Source organism: Misgurnus anguillicaudatus, chromosome 13, assembly GCF_027580225.2.
Source record: "Misgurnus anguillicaudatus chromosome 13, ASM2758022v2, whole genome shotgun sequence".
NCBI lineage: Eukaryota > Metazoa > Chordata > Actinopteri > Cypriniformes > Cobitidae > Misgurnus > Misgurnus anguillicaudatus.
The window spans coordinates 30879284-30906489 of NC_073349.2; the positions used below are offsets into that span (position 1 = coordinate 30879284).

Sequence of the window (27206 nt, forward strand, 5' to 3'; positions counted from 1 at the left end):
AGGTTTTTACTCGTGGCCCAACCAACCAATCACAAACGCCTGAGCTGAGCGTACATACAAAGAATACAAATCACAAAGTTTATAAGAAAACATCATAATTAAATATTTAGATCAGGGAATTTAAATAATTCTCAAAAATTATACTCTGAAAAATATCAACATAATAAAGGAAAAAAGATTTAGCAATTTAATTCCCTCACTTTTTTGTTGTAAATATATGTTAATTTTGTCTTATACTTTAAAATATTTTGTTTATTCTATACAGTTTGACAGATTTTATTTTACTGTCTGCAAGTTGTATACTTTTATAATTTCGTGTGAGTTTGACAAATAAAATAAAACTTTTGAAAACACAGTCACAGTTAAAATCCAGGCTATTTACTATTAGTTTGTATTGTAATGTGCTGTGTAAATGTTTTATATTTAAAATTATGCAGTTAAATTTGTTGACATTTTTTCTTGTTACAAATGTAAATGTGTTAATTATATTATGCATTGATTTGTCGAACACACATTTATATTTTATGAACAGTTTACACAGGCGGATGTGCTAGATGTCACGAGAGTATTATCACTGAATATTTTGTGTATTATATTGCTTTTTACTGCAATATTCTGAACAGTGAACATAAAACGGCAACAGATTATCGATTACATATATCAAATATGTCAAATATCATAATAAACAGATACAAAAAAATAAATAATCATTATAATAATAATAATAAATAATAAATAAATCACATTTTCAGAATTAAGGCTTTACAGTATTTAAAAGTCATTTTTGCTCTGTTATTTCTTATTTCTTTAAAGATGCACAGGTAGTGATTTAGTTATATTTTGAAATGAGTAAAAAAAATTCACAGCCCATTCACATTTATGGATACAGTATTTTCCATTAATAATTAATACATTCATAATGTAACAAATTCCAAAATCGATAAAACCGCCATAAAAAAATAAAACGTAATTTTCTTTAAATTGTTATTACAATGTTAGTACTATTTTAACAAAAAAGCCAAATCACACCAAAATAATTTCGTGTAAATACAATCATAAAATAAATGGACAATGCTCTTATTTTCCCCTTTACAGAAAACGCATTATTAAATTGCTTTTATCAATATTTCTGGCACTCTTTTCTATTCACATGGGCCATAGCACGCCCCCCGCAGGTTTCACCGCGTCATTTTGACGCCTTGAAGCATCGTGTTGGATTTCGGCCGTTTCTTAATACGAAGGCTGCAGCCTCCGGAGGTCGCATATGCAGGCTGCATACGTCATCAAGCCTGGTTTATTTAAGTTACCTGAGTATTACATTCGCAAGTCATAAGCATATTACAACAATTTACGATTAACTAAGAATAAAAGTCAACTTTATAATTGTTAAAATTCCGAAATAAGATGTATGCAGCCTGCAGATACCACTACTAGTGGAAATGCGACCTCTGGAGGATGCAGCCTTCGGATTGAAAATCGGCCTCTGTTTGCGGTTTCGTTTTCTCTGCGGCTCCCTGCCGCAGTGACGCACGCCGCGGCCCACAATTCCTTGCGCGCAGCCAAGTTAACATGGCGCGCGTGCTCGCGATCTTGAGCAGGGCCGAAAACAACAACAACCTCAGCGCCGGGATTCACGGCGTTTAACGCGCCGCTGAAGCGACAGCGCTCACCGACACACCTCCGTATGCTCGCGTTAAGCATGTGCTGCTGATTTATCGCACATTTGAGAATTGAGGTAGGAAAGAAAAGTCAATAAACACGAGAGAAAGAGGTGCGCGAGGCGTTTGTAGCCCGTCGCGCGAGCTAAGCCGTTTTAAATAGTGTATAGGAAATGTTTACAAAATCCGATTTTGTGAAATGTTAGTAGGATGTAAGCGTAAATAACTCACGCAAATTTGTTTGACGTCCAGGTGAAAAGAGATGTTTTTTATTCTAGCGATGCATTATCAATTGCAATGTTACGTGAGGGGATTGTTTATAGTCTGATAACAGGAAGTCGAAAACATGCTAAATCATTCTGGTTAGTGAATCAAGTTCACACAGACTGTGTACTTATTCATGTCTTGATTCATTTGTCTAGTCCTGTAGTTTTGTTTTTGTTTGGGCCTACAGGTCTTTAAACTTGCAGCTGGCATTAGATGAACGGAAGCACATTTGTGCATCTGAAACCAAAACTCATCTGTTCAAAACTAATGTTCACCTTTAGTGTTTTTTGAATATTGTTATTCAGGTGTGTCCGCTTGCAAAGTTTTGTAATGCCTAGTTAAATAATATGTCTTTGAGAAGTAAATATTCATTGTTGTGTTAAAGTTAAATAATAATTACTGATGTAGTGTTACTGTGACACTAAAGTACTGCTTAAACTTACACAAAGTATGTTTTCTGTACGTACAAAATATCTGCTGTATATGTCAGACATGACATCAGCACTGTGCTGTCATTAAATACGGTGTCCCACAATGCATTGTGTTCATATTGACTCCACCTTTTCATTGTGATTGATGAATCGAAAGTCTTATCAGCTGTAATCTTCCTTTATTTTTATCTATAATATACAACCTTGTATAAAATGTAAGTGTCACTCACTAACCACGTGGTGAGGTCATGTGACATTGATGGGCTTGTTTTTTTTTTAATTAGGCAGTATGTGTTATGCTATTCTAAACATACCCAAAATGTTCAATCATTTAATGTTTTCTTCTCAAATTAAGTTGTAACGCTGTACAATTTTGGGCTTGATTTGGCAAAGACACAATTTGCAGATCCTAAAAAATTCTAACATCTTTGATCACTAGTTTGACAGGATCGCTAACAGCCAATCATTGGTTATTTCAAATAAATTTTTACTTGGAAAATTTTTTAGACACAATCCTGCAGTGAGACGTCACTAACCTTTGACATAAAACTGTGGGCGAGTCTTTTTGGGTGTGTCCATTTTTACCAAGTCTTTATTGTCATATCTACTAAGATCCTGACGTGGCTTACTGCTGAGATTGCACCGCCTGACACGCAATAATCATAAAGGACTATTTAAAGTCATACAGTGCGCATCTGGCTTTAAAATTTAATTCATAGTCAAACATTTGTGGATGTCCTGATTCTGTCCCATGTCCTTTCCAGAAATCTTCAACCCTGAGCCCTTTGGGCTTATCTTCAGTTTCGTCTGGTGAGAAGCGGAGTGCTATGGAGGACCCCAAGAGTCCCATTAAGGTGGTCAAACCATCCCGGTCCAACAGGGGTGGTGCGTCTTCATCAAAATCCCAAAAGGACAGCGCAAAATCCCCACGCCAAAGTAAAGACGCTGTCCTCCGAGTGAAAGAGGAGTTCCTGGGCGGCCATAACAGTGGCAGGACCAACAGTGGTGGCCCTCAGGAACAGGGGAGGGGCAAAGCCCGCAGACTGACGGGCAGAACCAACTCTGGAGAGAGGGGGAAGGGGAAGACCCAACAGAGCGACGCCCGTCAGCAAGCCCAGGAGAACAAAACTCCAGGACGAAACGGTGGACAGAGGAAAGATATGGGAGCAACACCACTGCCCAGCACACCAGAGGAGAACTCATCACAGAAGAACGTTGTCATGGCTAAAGACAAGATGCATGGTGAGAAAATAAAGATTATGTACTTTCTGTTTGTGCTTTAAGGATTTTATTCAGTCTGTTTCTTTAAATCTCAGGTGTGGAGGCAGGTAGACAAAGGGGTGAGACCATAGCAGAGGTCACAGAGGTGGGAAACCTGACCTCTGACCAGCAACTGGGACTCAAACAGGCTGAGGACAGACTTCAGAGAGACTACATTCACAGACTCCTCAAGGTAAGATACATGTACCACAGAATAACTAGAAAAATTAAGGTAAAATAACAGAGAACACACCAACTTAGTGGGTGATTCTCACGAAAACTTGGTTTTAAAAATGTCAAGCATGAAAATGTAAAAATTGCTTAAATTTACTTTTTTTCCCACCAGACATTGAAAAACAAAGTCTGGAGTAAATGGGAAGATTAATTTAAAAACTTTTACTTATCATTTAACACTTTTTGTAACATAATTAAAAAAATTAGTCCTAAAATATCTCATTACCGCAACAGTCAGAAAACATCAACACTGACATATTTTCAAAATGACATGACAAACCTGAAAGAACATAATTTGGAGATTCTGCACATGCATTTAAAATCAAAGTATTATGCTTCTATTAATTAAATTAACCTTTAATAAGCATCTGTTGCGGTAATGATAATCAAAATGTCGTGTAAGCATTCTGACAAGACAATATTTCAAATTAACTGTGAAAAAATGATCTTACCTGGTAGCCATCTTGAAGTAACTGGTCCATGTGCTTGGTCACTCAAAATCAAACTTTATTAAAATTCTGTATGTGTGGTTAAACTGTTCTCAAAAAGTGTTGCGGAGGATGAGAACATCAGGCATGGATACATAATTTTCCTAATTTTTCTTCATTATTATTATACATGAATATTCAGTAAATATTTTTTCTGTCATCTAAAGTAGTCTAGCAAAACATCCATTTATTATTTTTTTTTATATTTTTGTGTTAATTTGATTAAATTACAACAAAACTCATGTTCAAACACAGCCGGACACATTGCGGTAATGAGAATTTCAGCAGAAAATGAGATAAAATTTACAATTATAAATTCTTATGTTGAAATCACACATTGTGCAAGGTAGAACACAGTATTGTGTTAATTCTGATGCTTTTTAATGTTACTATATTACACATTTTAAAGCTAAAATCATTAGTGCCGTGCTGTTTCAATGGTTTCGTGAGAATCACCCTAGTAGTTAAAATGGCTCTTAAGCATAGTAACAAAAGTCACTTTCTTAAAACTTAAGTTAAATCCAACCAACTCTTGCATGCTTTGACAAAATGCAAGATTGGTATTTCTGTTTTCAAATGTTTTAATTGGCTTGGTTTGTTTTCACTTCAAGCACATTAGGCTATGCATGATTTTGCCTTTTTACTCTCTGAACAGGGTTCCCACGAGTCCTTGAAATCCTTGAAAGTTTGTGAATCTGGGGAAAAATTCAAGGCCCTGGGAAGTTTTTGAAAATATACATACATAGATGCAGGTCATATAAAGTGCTTGAATCAATTTTATGCAAAAAGTTTTCTGGAAAAAAATCATAAAATAATATCATAAAATTCTAGACACGTGCTAAACTGTTCACTTTAAATGCGTATATCTTCTATATGCGAATGTTGATTCATACCTAAATGCTTTTTTGCATATTTGTGTTTGACACAAGAAAGCGTCTCTGGTTACGTATATGACTGTTGTTCCCTGAGAAGGGAACGAGATGCTGCGTCTCCCTCGCCATACTTCATGCATCCTTGTAACGTTGTCTTTGGCAATATTTCAGATAGCGATATACTTCCTGGCTCCCGTGTCACCCTGTCTTTGTCGTTAAGCCTCACCATTGGTTGAGTTTAATAAACACATTCAGACGCACTTACCCTTGGAGGTGTCCCTAAAATTTCAACGCAGTGACGCAGTGCGAGTTCCCTCAAAAGGGAACTGTACCAATGTATCTTAAAAGGGAACACGATGTAACCTTGCTCTCACTTGAAATGTGTCCCCACATTTAGTTCTTGAATTTGAGGTTATTGGATCTGGGAAGTCCTTGAAAGGTCCATGAATTTGAAGTTAACTAAGGTGTGGGAACCCTGCCTGAAATAAGTTTAATTTATGTGCCACACATTATATGCCACATATTCTGTCAGTACACCTTTAACTCCAAGGCATTAGTTTAATAAACTTTACATTGCTTGAGAGATGGTTACTATAGGGGTTTGTGTGTTAAAATATTGTACACTAAACTACAAGGCTTAAAGGGTTAGTTCACCCCAAAATTACAATTTTATCATAAATCATTTACCCCTGTGTCATTCAAAGTCTTTCGATTGTCTTCAGAACACATTTTTAGATATTTTTGATGAAAACTGTGAGGATTGTGACACTCCCATAGACTGAAGTTTGATTTTCACAATCCATTTCCCAGAAGAAAATGAATCGCCAGAAAGGTCCTTGCACCATCAGTAGTTATTATAATAAAGTTATTATTATAAAGTTATATAATAATATTATGATGTGACGAGAACACTTGTGTGCAAAGAAAACAAAACAAAACAACGATTTTATTCAACAATTTGTTCTTCTTCTTGGTCGTTCAGTGCATGTTCACGAGCAGACTACATTGCATGCTGCTGACGTAGTTGCTGACGTACAAACACAGAATACGCTGGCAAGTAATTCGTGCATTTATATGGGCTGTTTAAGTATTGTTACCAATGTTTGCATAATGCATAATTAAATAAAAAAGGAAAAAAACAAAAAAGTTGGCATCTATGTCGGCGGCGTGTGCCGTCGTCTGCCCTTGGGCGCGGACCGGGCGATCGGGGATGAGAGCAAGTTGTTGAATGGACATGTTTTTGTTTTTGCGCACCAAAGTGTTCTCGTCGCTTCATAATATTATTATTAAACTACTGATGGCACATGGACCTTTTTGGCGATGTCTTTCGTTCTTTTCTGGGAGGTGGATTGTGGGGATCAAGCTGCAGTCTGTGAGTCGCCATCCTCCAAGTTTTCAACAGAGTGTCTAGGGATGTGTTCTGAAGACAATCGAAGGACTTGGTGGTTCAGAGTGACACGGGGATAAGTGATTTATAATAAAATGTTAATAATATTGGGGTGAACTAATCCTTGCTATTCCAACAGTGGTCTTCAATGTCTGAGATTTCCAAATCATTTTGTTGTATGCGTGCGTTCTTATTCTTTTTAGCATTTGATTTAGATGCTTACACTGATTGTAGACTGCTATTATTTGACCTTTAGGTGTAACTTGAGTAGAAATGTAAATCAGACCTCCTGTTCGCACTCACAGGGTAATTTGGTTTTAAATGTCGGGTCGTTAATTTATTCAGAAACAGACGAAATCCTGTCAACGGGCCATCGATGGATGCCCATTTGCACATCTGTAATCCGTGTGCGAGGTGATCTCCTGTGTTCTGATTGGTTTCTGTGTCATTGTCTGTTCCCTACAGCAATCTCCCGAGTACCCAAATTTCCAGTATCTATGCAAACTGTGTTCAGTCCACGTGGAAAACATCCAAAGTGCTTACAAGCACATTAAAGAGAAACGACACAAGAAGAACATGATGGTGAGAGAACCTCAGCCCAACACTTAATTCTGTGCTTTAAAATTCTTGCTTTGTTACTTTTATTGTAAAATTTTTTTTTTATTTAGTTAGAATGTTTATTTATACATTTCTTTACAGGAGAAACAGGAGGAAAATGAGTTGCGTTCGCTCCCTCTTCCCTCTCCTGACCAGCTGAGGGCGCTAGACTCCGTAGTGCAAGAGGTGGCGAGGGTGCACGGTATCTCCGAGGAAGATTTCCAGGAGAGGCGTGCTGTCGTGATCCGTATGGAGGAGATTATACAAAAGCAGCTCACTGGTATGACAAAAACAATGCATTCCAGAAAAAAATCTTCTAAAAATATATAGACATACAAATATATCAAATGAAAAACAGACCCTCTGCTTTCAAACAAACAAACAAAACAGAGGAAAAAACGTTTCATCCTATTTATATTTTTTCTCTGCTTATAAACTCTTAAATATGGGTATTTTTCTTTAAAAAAACTTTTTTAGCAAAAAGTTGAAATAATTGCATTTTTGTGAAGGAATTTTGTTAAGAGTCAGATTCAGAGCGATTATCAAAACATACAGAGTTTAAAATTAGTAAAAAAAAAATTTGTTCAGTTTTTTTATAAATTGGGTAAGCCATCTAGTTGATAATCACAGTATTACAGATTAACCTAAAACCTCACCAGAAACGCGTTTGTTTTATTCAAATGTATTCTTTTAATTGATAAGATAACTCATCATTGGCGACGAAAGTTATGTTTTTTTAAAGGAAAATATTCCAGGATTTTTCTCCATATACTGGATTTTAGTGACCTCAACAGTTTGCAGTTTCAACGCAGCTTTAAAGGACTCTAAACGATCCCAATCGAAGCATAAGGGTCTTATCTAGTAAAACGATTTGTAATTTTTGCCAAGAAAAAGAAAATACGTACTTTAAAACCACAACTTCTTGTCTTGCATTAGCCGTGTGACCTTATGTATTATGTAATCACATCGAAAGGTCATGCATGACATATCTGAAACTACCTCTTAAGTGTTTACAAGTGTGGAGAAAGGGGACCATTCTAACGTTGTTGTATGTGGAATAATACTGATAATGTCATTGTGTCATTTTATTGTTTAAAATGATCCGCAAGTGTGCATTTCACATATGCAACGTGTTATCTTCAACATGATTACGTAAAACGCAAGGTCACATGGCTAGTGCAAGACGAGAAGTTGTGGTTTAAAAGTTAATTTCTTCTCGACTGAACAAAGAAAAACATAAACATCTTGGATGACATGGGGTGATTCAATTATCAGGATTTTTTTTAAAGGGGGAATATATCTTTAAGAAACTAGCTCACAGATTTATAGCCTTTGTGTTGCTGCTGACCTCCTCATTGGCTCTGAAGACCTTGAGTTTATCGTTTATCGTGTCCATGTGCCTTTTTGGACTTCATAGTAAACTATTATTGTTCAACTATGTTTTTTTTTAAAGAATCAAATACTTTGTAATGTAGGATTGGTCAGCAATGAGCAACCCCAGTGCTTAACCATTTTTTTTTTTTTTTTTTTTGGATTTGTTTACAGTTTTTGTGCACATAAATTATCAATTTCAGTTTTTGCTTTAATTAATCTTTGTTTCTCTCTCTTGCTTTTCATCTCTACAGCATGTTCTCTTCGCCTGTATGGCTCCTGCCTCACTCGATTCGCCTTCAAAACGAGTGACATCAACATCGATGTGTCTTACCCCTCCACTGTGAGTGTGAATGTGCATTTCACATGTCTAATGTGACGTCCCTCACGTCGACGCGTGTTTAAGTGTGCGTAAATCAAAGATTAACCACGTTTATGTTTGTAGATGACTCAGCCTGACGTGTTGATCCAGGTGCTGGAGATCTTAAAGAACAGCGGTTGGTTTGTCTTCATTTACCTACAAAACATTCAAGTTTAAGCCTGATAAATCGATGTGTATGTGCTGAAGTTGCATGACGGTTTTGTCCAAACCCCACATTTAGTAAAGGCTTTCTGAGGAAACTTGTCTGTTATGAATGGATAATAAATCTAGCTACATTTGCAATTCTTTAAAGAAATACTAGTAACTAAAAAAGAAATACTGTGAAATTTTTTTTGTTTTTTTGGAGCCCTAAGGTTTAACATAATTAAGATTTTTATGTTTTAATTAGTTCTTGTTTATTAAAATCAATAAGAATTTAATTATTTGTAAATGTTTATTTGTCTGTTAAGCTTGAGTTGATATTATCACCCAGCTCGCCAAAAGACTTGAAAGTTTCAAGAGCTCAGATTAACTAGTTTCACTTGTGTTTCCAGATGAGTTTGTGGAAGTGGAGTCTGATTTTCATGCCAAAGTCCCTGTTGTCTTTTGCAAAGATGTCACAAGGTAATATTTACAATTCCAATAACGGTGCACACTCATATTATACAGTAACCGAACCAAACCGCTACACGAGTGCAATTGACCCCTTCCTCACTCCCTGATGTGCAAAACGATCACACTAGACAAACGAGATCTGTACTTTGGTGGTCAAATGTTCTTGGTACGCATAGTGGGTCTCATTCATGAAACATTCGATGATTTGCACGTAAACAGACCTTTCCAGAAAGTCTCCTCCTGATTCACAAATACTTCGTAGCCTTAAGATTTGATAGTGAAATGTGTGTATGTTAATGAATTCCAATCATTCGTAAACACGGCGTGCCTGCACACTCATTTACAATTAGCATAAATGCAAATGCAAAATACGTATCTAGGTATGTTGTAATACTCTGGACTACATTCTCTGGTTTGGCTACATTATATTGCATACATGCATAAGAGACTAATAGGCGACGTTTATTTATTATCAATAAATTAATAAATTAAACTTTGTACACCAAAGCATTTTTGGCAAGATGAAGTAATAACTGGTGCTGTTCTGAAAATGAGAACCCAGTCTCATGGAGTTGCGTATAAATAGCACGAGGTGTAAAAATCGTGCAATACATACGCGAAATTCCACTTTGGCGTGCATATGATACGCCAGTCCTTCCTTATCACTTAAACGGCGCATCTTTTTTTGTCGTTGTATTTATTGGTTTCTCAATTTTTTTGCTATTTTTTACCATTTTCGCTTGGGTTTAGGGTTAGAACTACTTTTTGTTATATAAAAATGACATCCTTACTTTAACCCCAACTCCAAGCGACCATGGCTTAAATATGGACAAAAACATGAAGAAACCTGTATATTAAATAACCTCTTTAAGCAAATCTGAAATCTAACCCTAAACCCAAGCGAAAATGGTTTAAAAAACAGAAAAAAATTGATAAACCAATAAATAAAACGACAGAAAAAGATGCGCCGTTTGGGTGATTGGGGGGGACTGGCATGTCTTATGCACGCCAAAGTGGAATTTGGCGTATGTATTGCACGATTTCTAAGCTTTGTGCTATTTATGCGCATCTACATGAGACTGGGTTGGAAAATGATCAGCATGGTGCCGCTTAAGAGCGCTTTGGAAGCACAGAGTTATTCCGGAGACGCATTTGTCACTATGATTTGGAATATCCACAACATGTTAACTGTTATTAGTATCTTATTTGGAAGAATATTATTACATATAAAAATGCAGTACCCAGTAATATTAACTTTTTAATATTGTTAAGTTGCACCCTTCCTCTACTGTGATTGGACGCTGTGTATAAAAGGAGAGGGACTAGCTCTGCATTTTTCCCAAAGGTAAAGAATAAAAAATGAATAAAGACGGCCGAAGAACTCACGATATATCATTATGATACATAGTTCATCAAAATGCAGTCTCATCAGTTTGTCTAAAACATTACAGAGCGTTTGAATGTTTTACGCACCATTTCATGTGGTGGAAAGCAGGTGTACATTTTGTTCGTACTAGATAACATTTTGAAAATGCAAACATTTTCATGAATCCGAAAATTTACGGCAGACGTTTGTTAGTTCTGTTTCATGAATTTGACCCACTATGTTTAAGTGTTTTATCATAACTGACCTTATGTTTTGTCTTTGTTTCTGCAGTGGGTTCATGTGCAAAGTGAGCGCAGGAAATGATGTCGCATGCCTTACCACCAATCACCTCGCAGCTTTGGCTACACTGGAGCCGAGACTCGTGCCACTGGTGTTGGCTTTCCGCTATTGGGCCAATGTATGACTCACTGACACGTGTACGCAGATATATTTATTTATTATTTAGTTTGAGGTCTAATAAGTGTGTGTTTGTTTGTAGCTGTGCCACATTGACTGTCAGGCAGAAGGTGGAATCCCATCATACTCTCTCTCTCTGATGGTCATCTTCTTCCTGCAACAGCGAAAGAAGCCCATCCTACCCGTCTATCTGGGAAATTGGGTGAGAACTCATTCTTTTTCTGTGAACACATTAAATAAATGGTTTCCCGCTGATGATTGATGGATTGTTGTGTTTGTTTGATCAGATCGAGGGCTTCGATGTAAAGCGTGTGGATGAATATCACCTGACCGGGATGGAATCGTCTCTTTTTGTGGGCTGGGAGCACAGACCCGTTCCTGCAGGCGAAGGCCGCGGAGAGGGCAAAGGCAAACCTGAACCCAAGAACTCCAAGGAGAAGATAGAAAAGAAGGGAGCGTGCGCTAAGGGCAAGGTGAACATCCGGAGCCTTGATCCTTATTCAAATTGTCTTACAACCTTATTCAAATTGTCTTACAAATTCCAGCCTTTGTTTTTATGTTGTGTGTTTGTGTGTAGGCTCGTCTGACGCTGGATAAAACTGAAAGTTTATCTCTGGGTCAGCTGTGGCTGGAGCTTCTGCGATTCTACACGCTGGAGTTTGCGCTGGAGGAACACATCATCAGCATCCGTCTGAAAGAGCTGTTGCCACGGGAACTGAAGAGCTGGCCTCGCCGCAGACTCGCCATCGAGGGTAAGAGATGTTGAGGAATGACAGAGCAAATGTTTCGAGCTTCAGTGTCATTCAGATGTTATTCCCACTAGAGGTCTTTTCGGGTCCAAAGAAATGTGCCAGAATTTAAATGACCGAATCACTTTTTACCCAAAGCCGACGTGCATACATATTTTTTTTTAAAGAAAGACCCGACCCGAGAGGAAAAGGACTTGATGCACACATGCGAGATAGTTTGGGTCTTCTCGGGTCCGTTCGACAGAAACGCATTCATTTTAAAATTACCAGAGACCCAATGCCGCTAATATTATATCCGACACGTGTCCGAAGCACACCTGAAACCTTTAGACCTGAACCCGCTTGGGTTTGACCTCTGGTTTTCGATTGTAAGTGGACCCGTGAAGACCCCTAATTCACACTGTTGTCCCTTTTTTAAGTCACGCCTTAAGTACATTACTGTCCAACTCCAGCTCATTTTCAGATAAACATGCTGGGCAAAGATTAATCGCGATTAATCGCATACAAAATAAAAGTGATTTTTAGCATAATATACAAGTGTGTGCTGTGTGTAATTATTATGTATATATAAATACACACACACACATTTATGCATTAAAGAAACATTTACATGTGCGTATATATATATATTTATTTATATTTTTGTATATTCTATATTATATATAAATGTAAAAAAATACTTATAAATAAAAAATTTCCGAAGTGTATATATGAATGTATGTGTGTTTAAATATACATAATAATTACACACAGCACACACACATATATTATGCAAAAATCAACTTTTATTTTTGATGCGATTAATCGCGATTAAACTTTGCCCACCACTACGTCAGTATGGAGTTTTTGTTCAATAGTCATGAACAGATGTGTGCTTTGATTTTTCCAGACCCGTTTGCATTAAAGAGGAACGTGGCCCGCAGTCTGAACAGTCAGATGGTGTTCGAGTACATACAGGAGCGTTTCCGCATGGCGTACAAGTACTTCGCCTGCCCTCAGAGCCGGAACGGAACGAACAACCGCAGCTTCCCGAGGAAGAAATCCAGACGCCGCGCCAGAGCTCCCCGACAGGCTCGCGATGGGACGACTGAATCCGACAGCCAGGAGCGAAAGAACACCGGGGAGGAAGAAGAGAGCAGTGATGATGATGAGGAGGACGAAGAGGAGAATCTGAGAACAGATTTCACAAAGCTTCTGGTGACTGACGCCGGCTCGCCAGCTGTTTCTCAGGAGCTCTCGTCCTCCGTCACGTCCCTTTCTGCCCAGAACGGCCTGCTGATGTACAGTGATGAAGAGGAGGTAGAGAAAGAGCAACATCTGAAGCTTGAGCAGGAAATTGTTGCCCCTGAAGACATGCATTATATCTTTGACAGGATGATCTTCACAGGAGGAAAGGTAACTCTAGTGCCAATATTATAGTTTTAGGATCTTCTATAATAAAAATAAAGGCCTCTTGACTCAAGAACACTCATGGTTTAAAGATGAAATCTGTGCCGTGAACTTTTTCGAAAGTTGCTAAAATAATGTATTTTTTAAGATTCTTATCATCTGCCTTCTATAAGGCAAATGCTCACAGTGTTGTTTGAAAGACAAAGGCTAACTTTATTCTAAAATGTTGTTATAAAATCCCAGTTTTAGCATCAAAATAAACTTAATCTGCTTCATAGTTGAGTACTGAAATTGAATCGGACAGTTCTGTGATGTAATGCATTGTGTCATCTCTTTACTATAGTAAATATTTGATGGTCAACTTTATTTTCAGCCTCCGACTGTCGTGTGCAGCATCTGCAAGAGAGACGGACACCTGAAGGACGAGTGTCCTGAAGACTTTAAGAAAATCGAGCTCACGCCACTGCCACCTGTGAGCGAGCGCTTCAGAGCCATCCTGGATGACCTCTGTCTGTTTTGTTACCGTAAGAGCTCAGTATTAAATCCATCACACAAACCTCATTCACACAGCACACTGATCCCCGAAAAAGTACCATAAAATTGCCAGTGTGCCTTTTGTGTGAACGCAAACACGTCCCGTAATTGTTTCTGGTATCGCTCCCGTAAAGGGGCTCTAGTAACATTGCCGAAACATTTATGGAGAGAAATCATGGATAATAAGCAAACTTTAGGTTCCTGCAAAAAAAAGAAAATAAATCCTGGCGCATTTTCCAGATATGCATTCAGATGTTTGATGTTATGTTATTGTGTTTATAGGTGAGCTGTCACCGTCTTACGGGGAGCAACAAAAGAGAGAACAGATCCTGGCCAGTCTGGAGCGCTTCATTAGAAAAGAGTATAATGGTGTGAATGCACAAACAGACTTCACAAACTTCCATTGAAATAAAATTTCTTAAATTAAAATGATTCAGGAAATAACAAATATGGAGTTGGATAGTAAGACTGTATTTCTTCTCAGATAAGGCCCAGCTCTGTCTATTTGGCTCTTCGAAAAACGGCTTCGGGTTTCGTGACAGTGACCTGGATATCTGTATGACGCTGGAGGGTCATGAAACAGCAGAGGTAATTTAATTGGGTCTGCTTTTACCCCATTTGCCCCCCTTAAGACCTTAACTGGCACCGTCCTGTGAAAGGGACACCAGACTTCACATCAATATTTTACATGTGAATTTTTATCTATCACGACATAATATGTATCATTGGAAAGATCTAAGCCTCTAGAATATATATTTCAACAGTATCTTATAAAATAAATTATGTAGGGAGAGTAATTTATTCATTTATGAAGAGAGTGTGCCTCAAAACATTTATATCCTGCAAAATGTCACCGTCCCGCCAGCGGGACGCCTACGTTTACTTCAGTGTTTTGCATATGAATTCTTATCCAATCATGACAAACTATATATCGTTGGAAAGGTCAAAGATTGTGGTTTTCATATTTCATAACCATTTTGGGAGAGTTATAACGTAGTGAGAGTAAATTTCTATAAGGTCACAGGCCCACAGGTAGGCCAAATTTGTTTTTACATATTTATACTCTAAACCTAAAAATCATGACAAACTATATATTACTGGAAAGCGTTCAAAATTTAGTTTTCATATTTCAAGGTTTTTTGTTACAAGTAACCCCCCCATAGAAATACATATTAATTATTATTTATTCATAACACTATGTCCTATCAAAAATCTTCGATCATTGGAAAGGTCTAAGAATGTAGTTTTCATATTTCAAAACCTTTTAGCTGAATAATAATGCAGTGACAGTAATTTATTCATTTGTGACAAGAGTATGCAGCAAATTGTTGACACCTAGTGGCCGTTGTTGTTAAAACCACTAAAAATGTGACACAAATCTCTTTTTTTACTTTGGATCACAACTACTTGAGACTTGTGGCTTCATGTTTACATTATTACTTTGTTGACACATTTACATGTTTATAATTTTTTTTATGAAATTAATATGTTATTGCATTATTTGTATTTCTTATTTTTTATTTAATATTTTAACCTCCAGACACTTCTGTGAAAAATTGTGAAATTAAACAATAATTGTCTTCCTTAAACAAGACCAAGATTAGGCAAGATTATGCCAGAGTTATATTAATTTGAAGAAGCATGTCACAGTTTCACTCCCCCACTTAAAAGGAATTGGTGCCAGTTAAAGGAATTAAGATGGTATTTCTTCATCTTCATGTCAGTTTGTTACTGTGATGTCTTTCCTTATAAACCAATTGCATATTACTTGCACCACAAACCTTTTTCCTCTTGAATTTATGATTTAAACCAAAAGTAATGCTCAGATTTTTTGATTTTGCTGTTGATATTTCTATTTTACATTAGTGCCTGTTCTTTGTAATGCACTTTTAGTGAAAAAGTTTTTTTTCTCAGGTTTTAAATATAATATATAAACCTTTCTGTCTCCCCTCAACAGAATCTAAACTGTAAGGAGATCATTGAGGGTTTGGCCAAAGTTTTGAAGAAACACACAGGTATTGAATGATTTTCATCAGCTGATGTCAGTCACAGGTGATTGTTCAGCACAGATTGATTTCTATATGTTGTTATTTTTGGATCAGGTCTAAGAAACATCTTGCCTATCACAACTGCTAAAGTGCCTATAGTGAAGTTTGAACATCGACAGAGTGGACTGGAGGGAGATATCAGCCTCTACAATACACTGGTGAGACAAACACACACTCCTAATATACACACGTGTATATACAAAAAGACACATTTGTAATGTTGTATTTTGTGTATTAGGCCCAACACAACACACGGATGCTGGCCACATATGCGGCTTTAGACCCTCGTGTGCAGTATCTGGGCTACACTATGAAAGTGTTTGCAAAGGTGAGACTAGAAATCACTTCTTGGTGTTGTCCTGCATGTACAGTATGTGTGTGACAGCCATTTGCCTCGAAGCATCGAGTATGATCTGCTTTTTTATCAAACATTTTTGCTAAAAGTATTTCTGATATTTCTGGCTTATGTTAAATTGTTTTGTAGGTGGTAATGTTTTGCTAGCATACGTTATTAGATTTGTTTTATGTATATGATTAAAAGCAATAAAATGAGGTAGGGAAGTTTGACATGGACTAGTTGAACATGTATTTTGGTAGCACTGAATCTGTTTTTGTTTTTCTAGCGTTGTGATATCGGTGATGCCTCCAGAGGAAGTCTCTCTTCATATGCGTACATCCTCATGGTGCTTTACTACCTGCAGCAGAGACAACCACCAGTCATACCTGTGCTACAAGAGGTACACACATCTGCATACACACACACACACACACACACACACACACACCCCTGTGCTACAAGACATTGTACACACATACCTGTGCTACCGGAGGTACACACATCTGCCTATACACACACACACATGCTACAGGACGCTGTACACGCACACACACACCTGTGCTACAAGACGTACATGCACACACCTGTGCTACACGAGGTGTCCACACACCTGCTTGCACATCTGCATAGTTTTATGAAGCAGATAGATGGGTTTTGTTCAGGTGTTAAATTTTCTGTTGCTTATTTTGCAGATCTACGATGGGAACACTGCTCCTGAGAGGATGGTCGATGGCTGGAACGCTTTCTTCTTCGATGACCTGGATGAACTGGTGAGTCTTATTTGATGTGAGACTGTATTAATGACCTCACAGACCATAGATGTAACGTCATAAAAGCTTTATTCTAAAATCTGATTCGATTATATTTTCACCTGTTTTATTTTTGAGAGGATAGTGTAGAGAGACAGAAAGTGATGAGCAGTAGCATCGTGAAAAAACCACAAGCTCGAGCTGTGGCTCTGAATGAATAAAGCGTTTATTTGCATTTTGGTTCAGGTTGGACTGAGGAGGATCTCTAGTAACGTCCACATCAGAATTTACTTTCAAAATGTCAGGAAATCTTAAATCGTGAAATTTTATTTTCTCATGAAATGTTTTATAAAGGTCTGCTCTGATAGTTTCAATCTATAACCAGTGATCAGATAATGTAGTAGTTCACCTACTTTAACCTTGTGTGTGTGTGTGCAGAAGCGGCGTCTCCCTGAGCTCTGTCAGAATAAGGAGACAGTTGGAGAACTTTGGCTCGGCCTCCTGCGGTTCTACACAGAGGAGTTTGATTTTAAAGAGAACGTCATCTCCATCCGCCAGCACAAGCGCCTCACAACCTTCGAGAAGCAGTGGACATCTAAATGCATCGCAATCGAAGGTTTGAAATTGAAACCAAAACTCATGCATTAGCACTAAAATAGAGACGGGGGCACGTCAGTAACTTCAAATCTCATTGGTTCTTGTGTGTCACATGACTGGTTGTCCTTTACTCACAATAAATTAAAGCTTTATGGATGGGTATCGTTAGCATGGCTTGCTTGGCTGTTTTTGTCACATCACAGTGTTGTGCTTGTTGTGTAGATTTTAAGAATTGCTTTTTGGGAAGATCCATTTGGTTATAAGACAATATAAGGCTAAGCAATATCTTTTCTCTCAACAGATCCCTTTGACTTGAACCACAACCTTGGTGCTGGTGTCTCTCGCAAAAGTGAGTAGTAAACATTAACATTTTCACCTGTCAGTGTTTGACTTCTGCGCACAGCAGTGATGGTGAACGTGTGGTTTCTGTTCTTTACAGTGACTAACTTCATCATGAAGGCCTTCATCAACGGCAGGAAGCGTTTTGGCACCCCGTCTTTTTACCCCGGTCTTGGAATAGAATCAGTTGTAAGTCAATTTATTTTATTAATGATTAGGCGCTGGAGTGGACTCTGCAAATATACTAGAGCTGTTGAATGTAATCCTTTTTTTCTTGTTAATGTAAACGATTACTGCATCGACGTATAAAAACGAATAATCGATTATTAAAATGCGCATCTCTCCCGCCACACCTCTCCGCTTGCATCTTTCCCGTTCTCATCTCTCGCTCTCTCTCTGTGTGGTATGAGAGTAAACTTGGAGCACTGATGAAAGTTCTTTAGGATGTAAAGCACTCAATCGACACTTCTTAAAGCGATACCCGCCTTATCAACGAAATGCGCACCTCTGGAGCAGGTAAATGTAAGGGAGAGTAATATTAAAAATTGAGGATGCAATGGATCGAGTCGTTGACATAGTCAACATTATATAATAGAATCATGAGACCAGTGTCGATTCACACCCCTAAAATATACATGTATCTGCCGATGACACAGTATATATAGCAGCATCCTCTGTAAACCAAGTACTAATGAACTTACTAATGGCATTTAATGTTATTCAACATTCATTGTTCCTGATGAAGCTGGCTTTAAAATAAAAAGATGAAGTTTTTTCAGTTGTACCCATTAGAAGTAACCAAATGTGTTAATATCTCCTTAAGATGGCACATACATTGAAAGACTTAGGTTGTGTCTCAATCAGCTCCCTTGTTCAGTAATCAGGGTGGCGGCCATTTTTAAGGGTTTTCTCAATCGCAAAGTCCTTCAAGTGCACTGAAATGTTTGTTTGTTCCCTAAAAATTCCCACAATGGATCGCAAAAACCAGTGAGCATTGATGGTCCCTATGTTCCCTTACTGGAAATCATGTGGCCTTTTCTGAATCACTCCAACATAAAATCATGTGAGCTAACTTAACTTTTTCCCTGCCAATGACGCTTCCTGACAGGTTTTACAGTAAACTTATCCAATTTATAAAAAACTGAAGCAAAAACTAATTTTTAAATATTGTAAACTCTGTGTATATTATGATATTCGTTCTGAATCTGATCTTTAACAAAAATGCTATTACTTTTGTATTTTTGAAGAAACCTACCCATATTTAGGAGGTTATAAAAAGAGAACAAATGAAGATGGGATGAAACATTTTTCCTCCGTTTTGATTGTTTGAAAGCAGAGGGTCTGTTCTTTCATTTTATATATTTGAATGTTTATATATTTATAAAAGAAAATTTTCCTGGAAGGCATTTTGTGAAACCTTTTTGAAAATCACAAAAAAATGCGGGCAATTTTTTTTTTAAAGGCTGTTGGTGAATGAGTTAAAGGTATAGTTTGCGCAAACATGATATTAAACCCATGATTTGCTCACCCCCAAGCTGTCCGAGATGCATATGTCCATCATTTTTCAGTTATTTTAGAAAATGTTTTAGATCTTTCAGTTAATCAAATATAAAGTTACGAACTACTGAGCTCTTATAAACATCTTGTTGTATGTAGGGATGCACCGAAATGAAAATTCTTGTCCGAAACCGAAAAAAGTAAACCAAGGCCGAAACACCGAAAGAAATTATTATTCCAATTATTAGTACAATTGCATTTTTGGCTAGCACTGTGTACTAACTTTACTAGGGGTGTGTGACAGTTCAAAAAACTCACAATTCGGATCACATTACAGTTTTTGAGTCACAGATCAAATTATTTTTCGGATCAGCAAAAAGCAGGTGGGAGAAATCTAATAAACAATAAAGAAATTGCAAACATTTATAAAAAAAGAACAAAGTTGTACATTAATAAGGTCTGAAATTAGCATTAGGTACAGAAATTAAATTAAATGAATCATAACACAATAAATTAAATATATTATTATTTTTAGAGCTATTTGTCTCTTTGTCATGGGTTGTTTGATAAACATTAATGACACAGACTTAAGTGTATGTATACATAACAGTCAGATTAACCTACTTAAGACATAAACAAATGTTTTTATTAGAAAAAGAATACTGTGGAGATAATTTTGTTTATATGTGCCCTGTCAATAACAGAGAGATTTTATGTTTTTTTTTTAAACGCATCTCTCTCGTGTGTGCACTATTGAGGGCACTTAAACGCACACACACAAAGAGACGGAGACTGAATCCAAACAGCGCAACAGTTGCTCCACATAAAAAAGTTACGTTGTTTTTCGTTGCTTTATTCGCCAAATGTATGTTAAAGGGATACTTCACCAATTTAGCATTCAGCTTTGTATCTGTAGAAACCCGGCAGTATTACTGAATGACCATGTTTCCCTCCCTCATTTCCCCCTGAGAGGAGAGATATCTGCATTTTGGTTCTGCAAAAAAGTCCTCCGATGATGTAATATGACGATTTTTGCATCATCGGAGGACTTTTTTGCAGAACCAAAATGCAGATATCTCTCCTCTCAGGGGGAAATGATGGAGGGAAACATGGTCATTCAGTAATACTGCTGGGTTTCTACAGATACAAAGCTGAATGCTAAATCGGTGAAGTATCCCTTTAATGGATTACAGTATGAAACACATTAGCGCGACTCTCTCTAAAGTTTACACATCAAGACATGTTTAATCTTTGCAGCTCGGATCTGATTTTTCGGCCCGAAACTGATAATGCAATTTTTGGCCGAAATTTTCGGCGACTGAAATTTCGGTGCACCCCTATGGTTGTTGTATGGTTGGATGAGAAACTAGCTTTAAACGTTTATTTGTTGAAAAAGTTCAAACAAAAATTGAGGTTCCTTTAATGTTTAAAAATGTTTTCAATATGATACAAGAAAGAAATTTGTACTTTCTTATCCATAATTGATTATGGGGACCTTGTCTTGTCTATATGTATGCGACTTCTTTACTTCAGAAATGTAATACTGTCTATCATGCGGCTTTACGCTGTGTGTGAATCTTTAGCGTGGACATCTTTGCATCATAGGATGAATTTCCATATGTATATTTATTGCTAAGGTGCTTTTTGGTAAATTGCAATCTTATATTTCAAATCTCCCAACTTTTCTAACCTTTATTCATCATCTCAGAGGAAGTGGTGTCTTACACAGCATTCATACTGTCTCTCTTTCTTTCAGGAGTACTTCTTCGACTCACAGGTCTTGACGGATGGTGAATTGGCTCCTAATGACCGCTGCTGTCGTATATGTGGGAAAATCGGTCACTATATGAAGGATTGCCCGAAAAGGCGCAGGTGAAGTGATTAAAACTTTGTATGCATGATTGTACCCCAGTTAGGTGTGGTTAGGCGCACAACACAAAATCACTTTGTAAGTGTATCAACTCATTTCTGGATTGGACTCCATCCACACATGAATTAAGCAGCAGGTGATTTTATTTTCAGAATGAAGAAAAAGGAGAACGAGAGAGATGACGACGGTCGAGAGGAAGACCGAGAGCCCAGAGAGCGACGCTGTTTTCAGTGTGGTGACATGGGTCATGTGAGGAGAGACTGTCCTGAATATAAACAACACCTGCGTCAGAGAACAACACCTGGACCAGGTATAAAATCGCAAACTTTCAAGATTTATGACTTGACTTTAACTGCACTGCAAGTGTAAATGAAAGTGTTTTTCTGTCATATTATTCTCTTCCAATTTATTTAGCCAGTGAAAAGGCTTTTGAAAGAGTGTTTGGTTATTTCAGGAGTTTGATTGTGATGTTTTATTTGTGTACAGGACCTCACATGGTCCGGGCCATGGCGAGCTCTCAATCCATCCCCATTCCTCAAGGTGCACCAGGTCAGGATCGGGTCGGTCGGAACAGACAGCCCTCTGAATGTGTATGTGACAAAACCTTTGTGATATAGTTTTAAGAAATACCTTGATATCTCTCATATGGACCGAGTAAGATCATTTTTATGCTCTAAATCAGTGGTTCCCAAACTTTTTCAGCGTGCTGCCCCCCTTGTGCATGGTGCATTCCTTCGCGGCCCCCCAAAGAAAATGTGTGGCAAAAACTGTTCTAAAACTCATTTTAATAAAACTCAAACATTTTAATAAAAAACCCACATTAAATTACACAAAAAAGTAGTGCTTTTGCTTAGTAGCCTTATTTTTTTAGATTTAATTACACAGAGTTTATGATAAATTATTGTATTTCATAAAATGTCATAAAACTGGGGCCCCCCTGGCACCATCTCGCGGCCCCCAGTTTGTTAACCACTGCTCTAAATCATTCGCTTATGAGACTTTAACCTGGTACACTTATTGCATATATATTTATATATCGGCCAGCAAAGATCACAGCATTTTTTGTAATACTTTAGGGAGTGTAAACTCATCTGTAATCTGTTTGACTGTCTTTTTGTTCAGTCTGATACCCGTCAGACTCCTCCATACTCTCCTCAGCTATCTCCATTCAGCCAGGCATCCATCTCGCCCCAGAACAGCAAGACTTCCACATCCTCCTCGTCCTCTGCCGGACACCCTAAACCTTCCCAGCCGCAGCAGGTCCAACTTCCCATATTCAGTTATCCGCACCACCCGGGCCAGTTCCGTGCCGGGCTTTCTGCATTGGGTCTGCTGCCATCCCACCCCCAACAGCCACCCCTGAACCCGGGCTCTTGGCCCGTCCACGGCCCTATTATTCAGGGCTCCGGGGCTTCTGCCGCCTCTTCCAACCCTGTCCAGCACGCATCCCCTTCTGGCCTGAAGTTTGCCGTGCAGGGTGGGAGTGGAACAGGCGGGCAGGCGGTGAGCACCGCCACCATGAACCTGAATGACCCTAGTATAATTTTTGCCCAGCCTTCATCGGGTCGGGTGGCCGGGGGGGTGGGCGGTCCGGGCAGAGATAGAGGGCACCACTGGCACAACCACCACCTCAATCCAAATGGCACAGTGGGAAATAAGACAGGTACACGGATGCGGTTCTCACAATCACTGTGTGTGCGTGCGTGTGTGTGTTTTGTGTACAGGTTTGCTTTTTTATTGTGTGTGTGTGTTCTAAAAATATTTGGGTTTGTTATCTGTCATATAAATGGTAAGAATGCATGGATGATATTTCATAACCTGACTCTTATTTAGGATTTGTGACTTGTCAGTGAAGTAAGTCCAGTGCTTGTGTCTGGTGTGCATGTGTTGTTGTGTGAGAGCAGGTGATGTTTGTGAACTCAGGTAAGTCTCACGGGTGTGTTTGGTTCACTGGGTGACATCACCTTTATCACCCCTAGCACTTTCAACAGGGTTTTCTCTTTAACAGTCTGTTGGGTCAGCGGTTACTCTTCTTGTCAAAAGATTAATCGCGATTAATCGCATACAAAATAAAAGTTTGTGTTTGCATAATATATTTGTGTGTGTAATTATTATGTGCGTGTATATATAAATACACACATACACATTTTTATTTATTTTTCTTTTTATTTATTATATATATATAATGTTAATGTTTCTTCGTATATATATTTTTGATTGTAGCACTTCGAGATTCTTTGGAATGAAAAGCGCTTTATAAATAAAATCTATTATTCTTATTATTACATGCATGCATGCATATGTGTTTATTTATACATACAAATTAATGACAGCGCCCACACATATATTATGCAAGGACAAACTTTTGTTTTGTGTGCAATTAATCGCGATTAATCTTTTGACAGTCATATTTATTACATAACAGTATTTTTTCAACAAATGTAAAGCTTATGGTGTTAGTATGGCGATGTGTTGACACTTTAATGATTCTTTACTGAAGTTCTTATGTTTATTCAGATCCTAGTTTCTCGACTCAGTTTGGGGCTGTGAATCAAGGCTCTCGGTCCTGGGAACCCAGCAGCGGTGCTCAATATTCGCTGTCCCCAACATACGGGCCCTACCGTATGCCACCCTACATACAGCCACCCAACAAATCCTTCATCTCACAAGGTACGTCCACAATGACGGGCAAGAGATTGATACTTAAGTCTGCTTCTTACTGCTTCTTGCATTTTGACAGTATTTGTGGTAATATAGCTTTTATTATAATTCATGTCTGGTTTAGTTTGATAGTTGTCATCTGTCATATATTAATTTATTATATGTCCTATAGTTTCAGCAAATCATAAATTGTTGATTAAATCAAAAACTGTTTCTGGCAATCGTACCATATTTATACCACAGGGCTGTTGAATGCTTTATTAGTGTTGAAAAATGTCCGATATATAAACGCACACTTGACCTGTCAAATGTCTTAAAATAAGCACCAGAGCAATGTCTGTGGTAACCGTGTTATAAGCAGAATAATTGACTCCGGTCCTATGAATTATTTGAAAATAATGCACACACGCTTCGCTTTATGCCATATTACCATTTTGGGTTATTTTTTAAATAAATCAACGTCCCATCATCAATAATTCCTGGCATCTTCTATTCTGTAATCGGTTTTCCATTTTCAGTTTTTTTTTTGTCATGTAAAGCTCTTTTCACGGTTCTAAAATTTAGCTGGCGGTTAATTGTTTAATAAATTGTGACGGTTATGATGATTAATTGCCTGTTTTATTGCTTTGACATTTAATTCTCATACATTTTTTTGTTTATGAAATAATTTTCACGGATTGTTGTGATTACTTAAATTAAATCTTTTGCAAGGTTTATCTGGCAGTAAATATAAATACACATAACACGTATTTAAAAGTAATCTAAAACGTTCTCGTTTATACAGGCACTGCAGCTCCCCCTTGTGTTTTTTAGAGAGATGTGCAATCATCGCGGTGATCTGAGATCATTGCAATGAGGTCAAACAATCGCGATGCAACGATAATTTAATCATTGTGACAGTCCTATGCAACATTGTAAAAAGTGCTATTAAAATTTTCATTAAAAATGTAATTAAATTACGTTTATTTACACTCTAAAACATGCTGGGTTGTTTTTAACCCAGGGTTGAGTCACTATTGGACAGAACACATTGCTGGGTTAAAATGACCCAAATAATGGGTTGTTTTAACCCAAATGCTGGGTTGTTTCAACATAGTTGATTAACAATAACACAAAAGATGAGATTTATTGCCTGTGAATCTTGACCGTTGGGCATAGATATTAATCCACAGTATACCTTTATTACTGCTTTTAACTTTAATACTGCTACATGTGCATTGGGAAATGAACAATATTTTTGCCCTATTTTCTCCCTCTCTTAGGTTCAGTGGTGGCAAATCAACATTATCCACTTATTCAACACGGCCGGCACGGCAATCTGAACTACATTAAACAGAAGAAATGAAGTGACACTTTACTTTTTAAACCAATGCCCATGGTCCTTATAGAAGAAAAGACTAACTTTGCATCATTTGGTTTTGAGAATTTTTAAAATGTATTTTATCATTTTTGTACAGTTTTTATGTTTTATTTCCCTTTGTTTCTGTGTTTATCATCACATTAATTTGTGATGCAAAATGTCAAATATTTTAATGCCCCTATTTTTGGAGGGGTCCAAAAAAGTGTTTTTATTTTATGTGTAAAATAAGGATTTAAAACGTATTGGCTTTATTTTTATTAGCTGTATTCCTATTTTGCTTGCATAAGGACAAAGGCTTTAGGTAGGAAAAACATAACGCCCAATGAGAAAATTATGTAGTGCCAAAAATCTTCCCTATAGCAAACCAAGAAAACAGTAAAAAAAAGAGCAGAAAAAAATCAAGAAAAGACCAAAAAAATAAAGAAAAAGCAAACCAACATACTTGTGTGTGTGTGTTATTTTGTGAACTCGTGTGTCGGTTTGCAAACTTTGGTTTAATCATAATAATAATTATATAGTCAATTTTAGCGTGGGCTTAATGACCTAAACGTCATTCAGATTCTTAAAGTCCCACTGTGGTGAAAATCAAGTTTATGTTGTTCAAGGAATAGTCTACTCATTTTCAATATTAAAATATGTTATTACCTTAACTAAGAACAGTTGATACATCCCTCTATCATCTGTGTGCGTGCACGTAAGTTCTGGAGCGCGCTGCCACGCTTCGATATAATTTAGCTTAGCCCCATTCATTCAATGGTACCACTCAGAGATAAAGTTAGAAGTGACCAAACACATCAAGGTTTTTCCTATTTAAGACGAGTAGTTATACGAGCAAGTTTGGTGGTACAAAATAAAACGTAGCGCTTTTCTAAGCGGATTTAAAAGAGGAACTATATTGTATGGCGTAATAGCACTTATGGGAGTACTTCGACTCGGCGCAGTAACACCCTCCCTCTCCCATTATGAGAGGGAGAAGGGGAGCGGACTTTTCAGGCGAGTCGAAGTACTCCCAAAAGTGCTATTACGCCATAAAATATAGTTCCTCTTTTAAATCCGCTTAGAAAAGTGCTACGTTTTATTTTGTACCACCAAACTTGCTCGTATAACTACTCGTCTTAAATAGAAAAAACGTTGATGTGTTTGGTCACTTCTAACTTTATCTCTAAATGGTACAATTGAATGAATGGGGCTAAGCTAAATGCTATCGAAGCGTCGCAGCGCGCTCCAGCGCTTACGTGCACGCACACAGATGATACAGGGATGTATCAACAATTCTTAGTTAAGGTAATAACATATTTTAATATTGAAAATGAGTAGACTATTCCTTTAATATATCTTTATGCTATATGCTTTAAAGGAACACACTACAGTTTTTCAATATTTTACTATGTTCTTACCTCAACTTAGACAAATTAATACAACCCTATCTTTTTTCAATGCGTGCACTTAATCTTTGTACAGCGCGTTGTGAGTGCTTTAGCATTTAGCCTAGCCCCATTCATTCCTTAGGATCCAAAGAGGGATGAATTTAGAAGCCACCAAACACTTCAATGTTTTCCCAATTTAAAGACTGTTACATAGTAGTTACACGAGTAAGTATGGTGGCACAAAATAAAACTGTTGTTTGGAGCCATAGGAATGAGTGAGGCTAAGCTAAATGCTGACACATTCAAGAAACGCCCGTACAAAGATTAAAAGTGCACACATTGAAAAAAGAAAGGGATGTATTTATTTCCTTTAAGTCAAATCATC

At 37.5% G+C, this 27206-nt stretch overlaps 1 protein-coding gene across 2 annotated transcripts; it reads left to right on the forward strand.

Moving 5' to 3' along the window:
- The first annotated feature begins 1528 nt into the window (after positions 1-1528).
- tut4 (terminal uridylyl transferase 4) lies at positions 1529-25891 on the forward strand. Of its 2 annotated transcripts, none has more exons than XR_008639822.2 (30): positions 1529-1735; positions 3121-3598; positions 3673-3809; positions 7063-7179; positions 7297-7474; positions 8820-8908; positions 9011-9062; positions 9481-9550; positions 11199-11325; positions 11407-11526; positions 11612-11797; positions 11902-12076; positions 12963-13468; positions 13836-13986; positions 14279-14365; positions 14481-14584; positions 15954-16011; positions 16099-16202; positions 16283-16372; positions 16668-16781; positions 17074-17151; positions 17569-17746; positions 18029-18076; positions 18167-18255; positions 21320-21435; positions 21586-21743; positions 21920-22023; positions 22556-22693; positions 23951-24103; positions 25357-25891. XR_008639822.2 is itself a non-coding variant. In XM_055189332.2 (30 exons), the coding sequence occupies exons 2-30, from the start codon at positions 3184-3186 to the stop codon at positions 25437-25439; spliced, it is 4428 nt and encodes a 1475-aa protein (XP_055045307.2). In that variant the 5' UTR covers positions 1529-1735; positions 3121-3183; the 3' UTR covers positions 25440-25891. The 2 variants fall into 2 exon arrangements, 1 of the variants encoding a protein (XP_055045307.2); XM_055189332.2 differs by having other exon boundaries at positions 22556-23096.
- The last annotated feature ends 1315 nt before the right edge of the window (positions 25892-27206 follow it).

What these genes read in the sequence shown, in the direction of transcription:
- tut4 (XM_055189332.2), top strand. Translation starts at nt 3,184, where the DNA reads ATGGAGGACCCCAAGAGTCCCATTAAGGTGGTCAAACCATCCCGGTCC. An exon ending in CCGCAGACTCGCCATCGAGG is followed by an intron (nt 12,077 to 12,962) that starts GTAAGAGATGTT and finishes TGATTTTTCCAG; the next exon opens with ACCCGTTTGCATTAAAGAGG. An exon ending in CTATGAAAGTGTTTGCAAAG is followed by an intron (nt 16,373 to 16,667) that starts GTGAGACTAGAA and finishes TTGTTTTTCTAG; the next exon opens with CGTTGTGATATCGGTGATGC.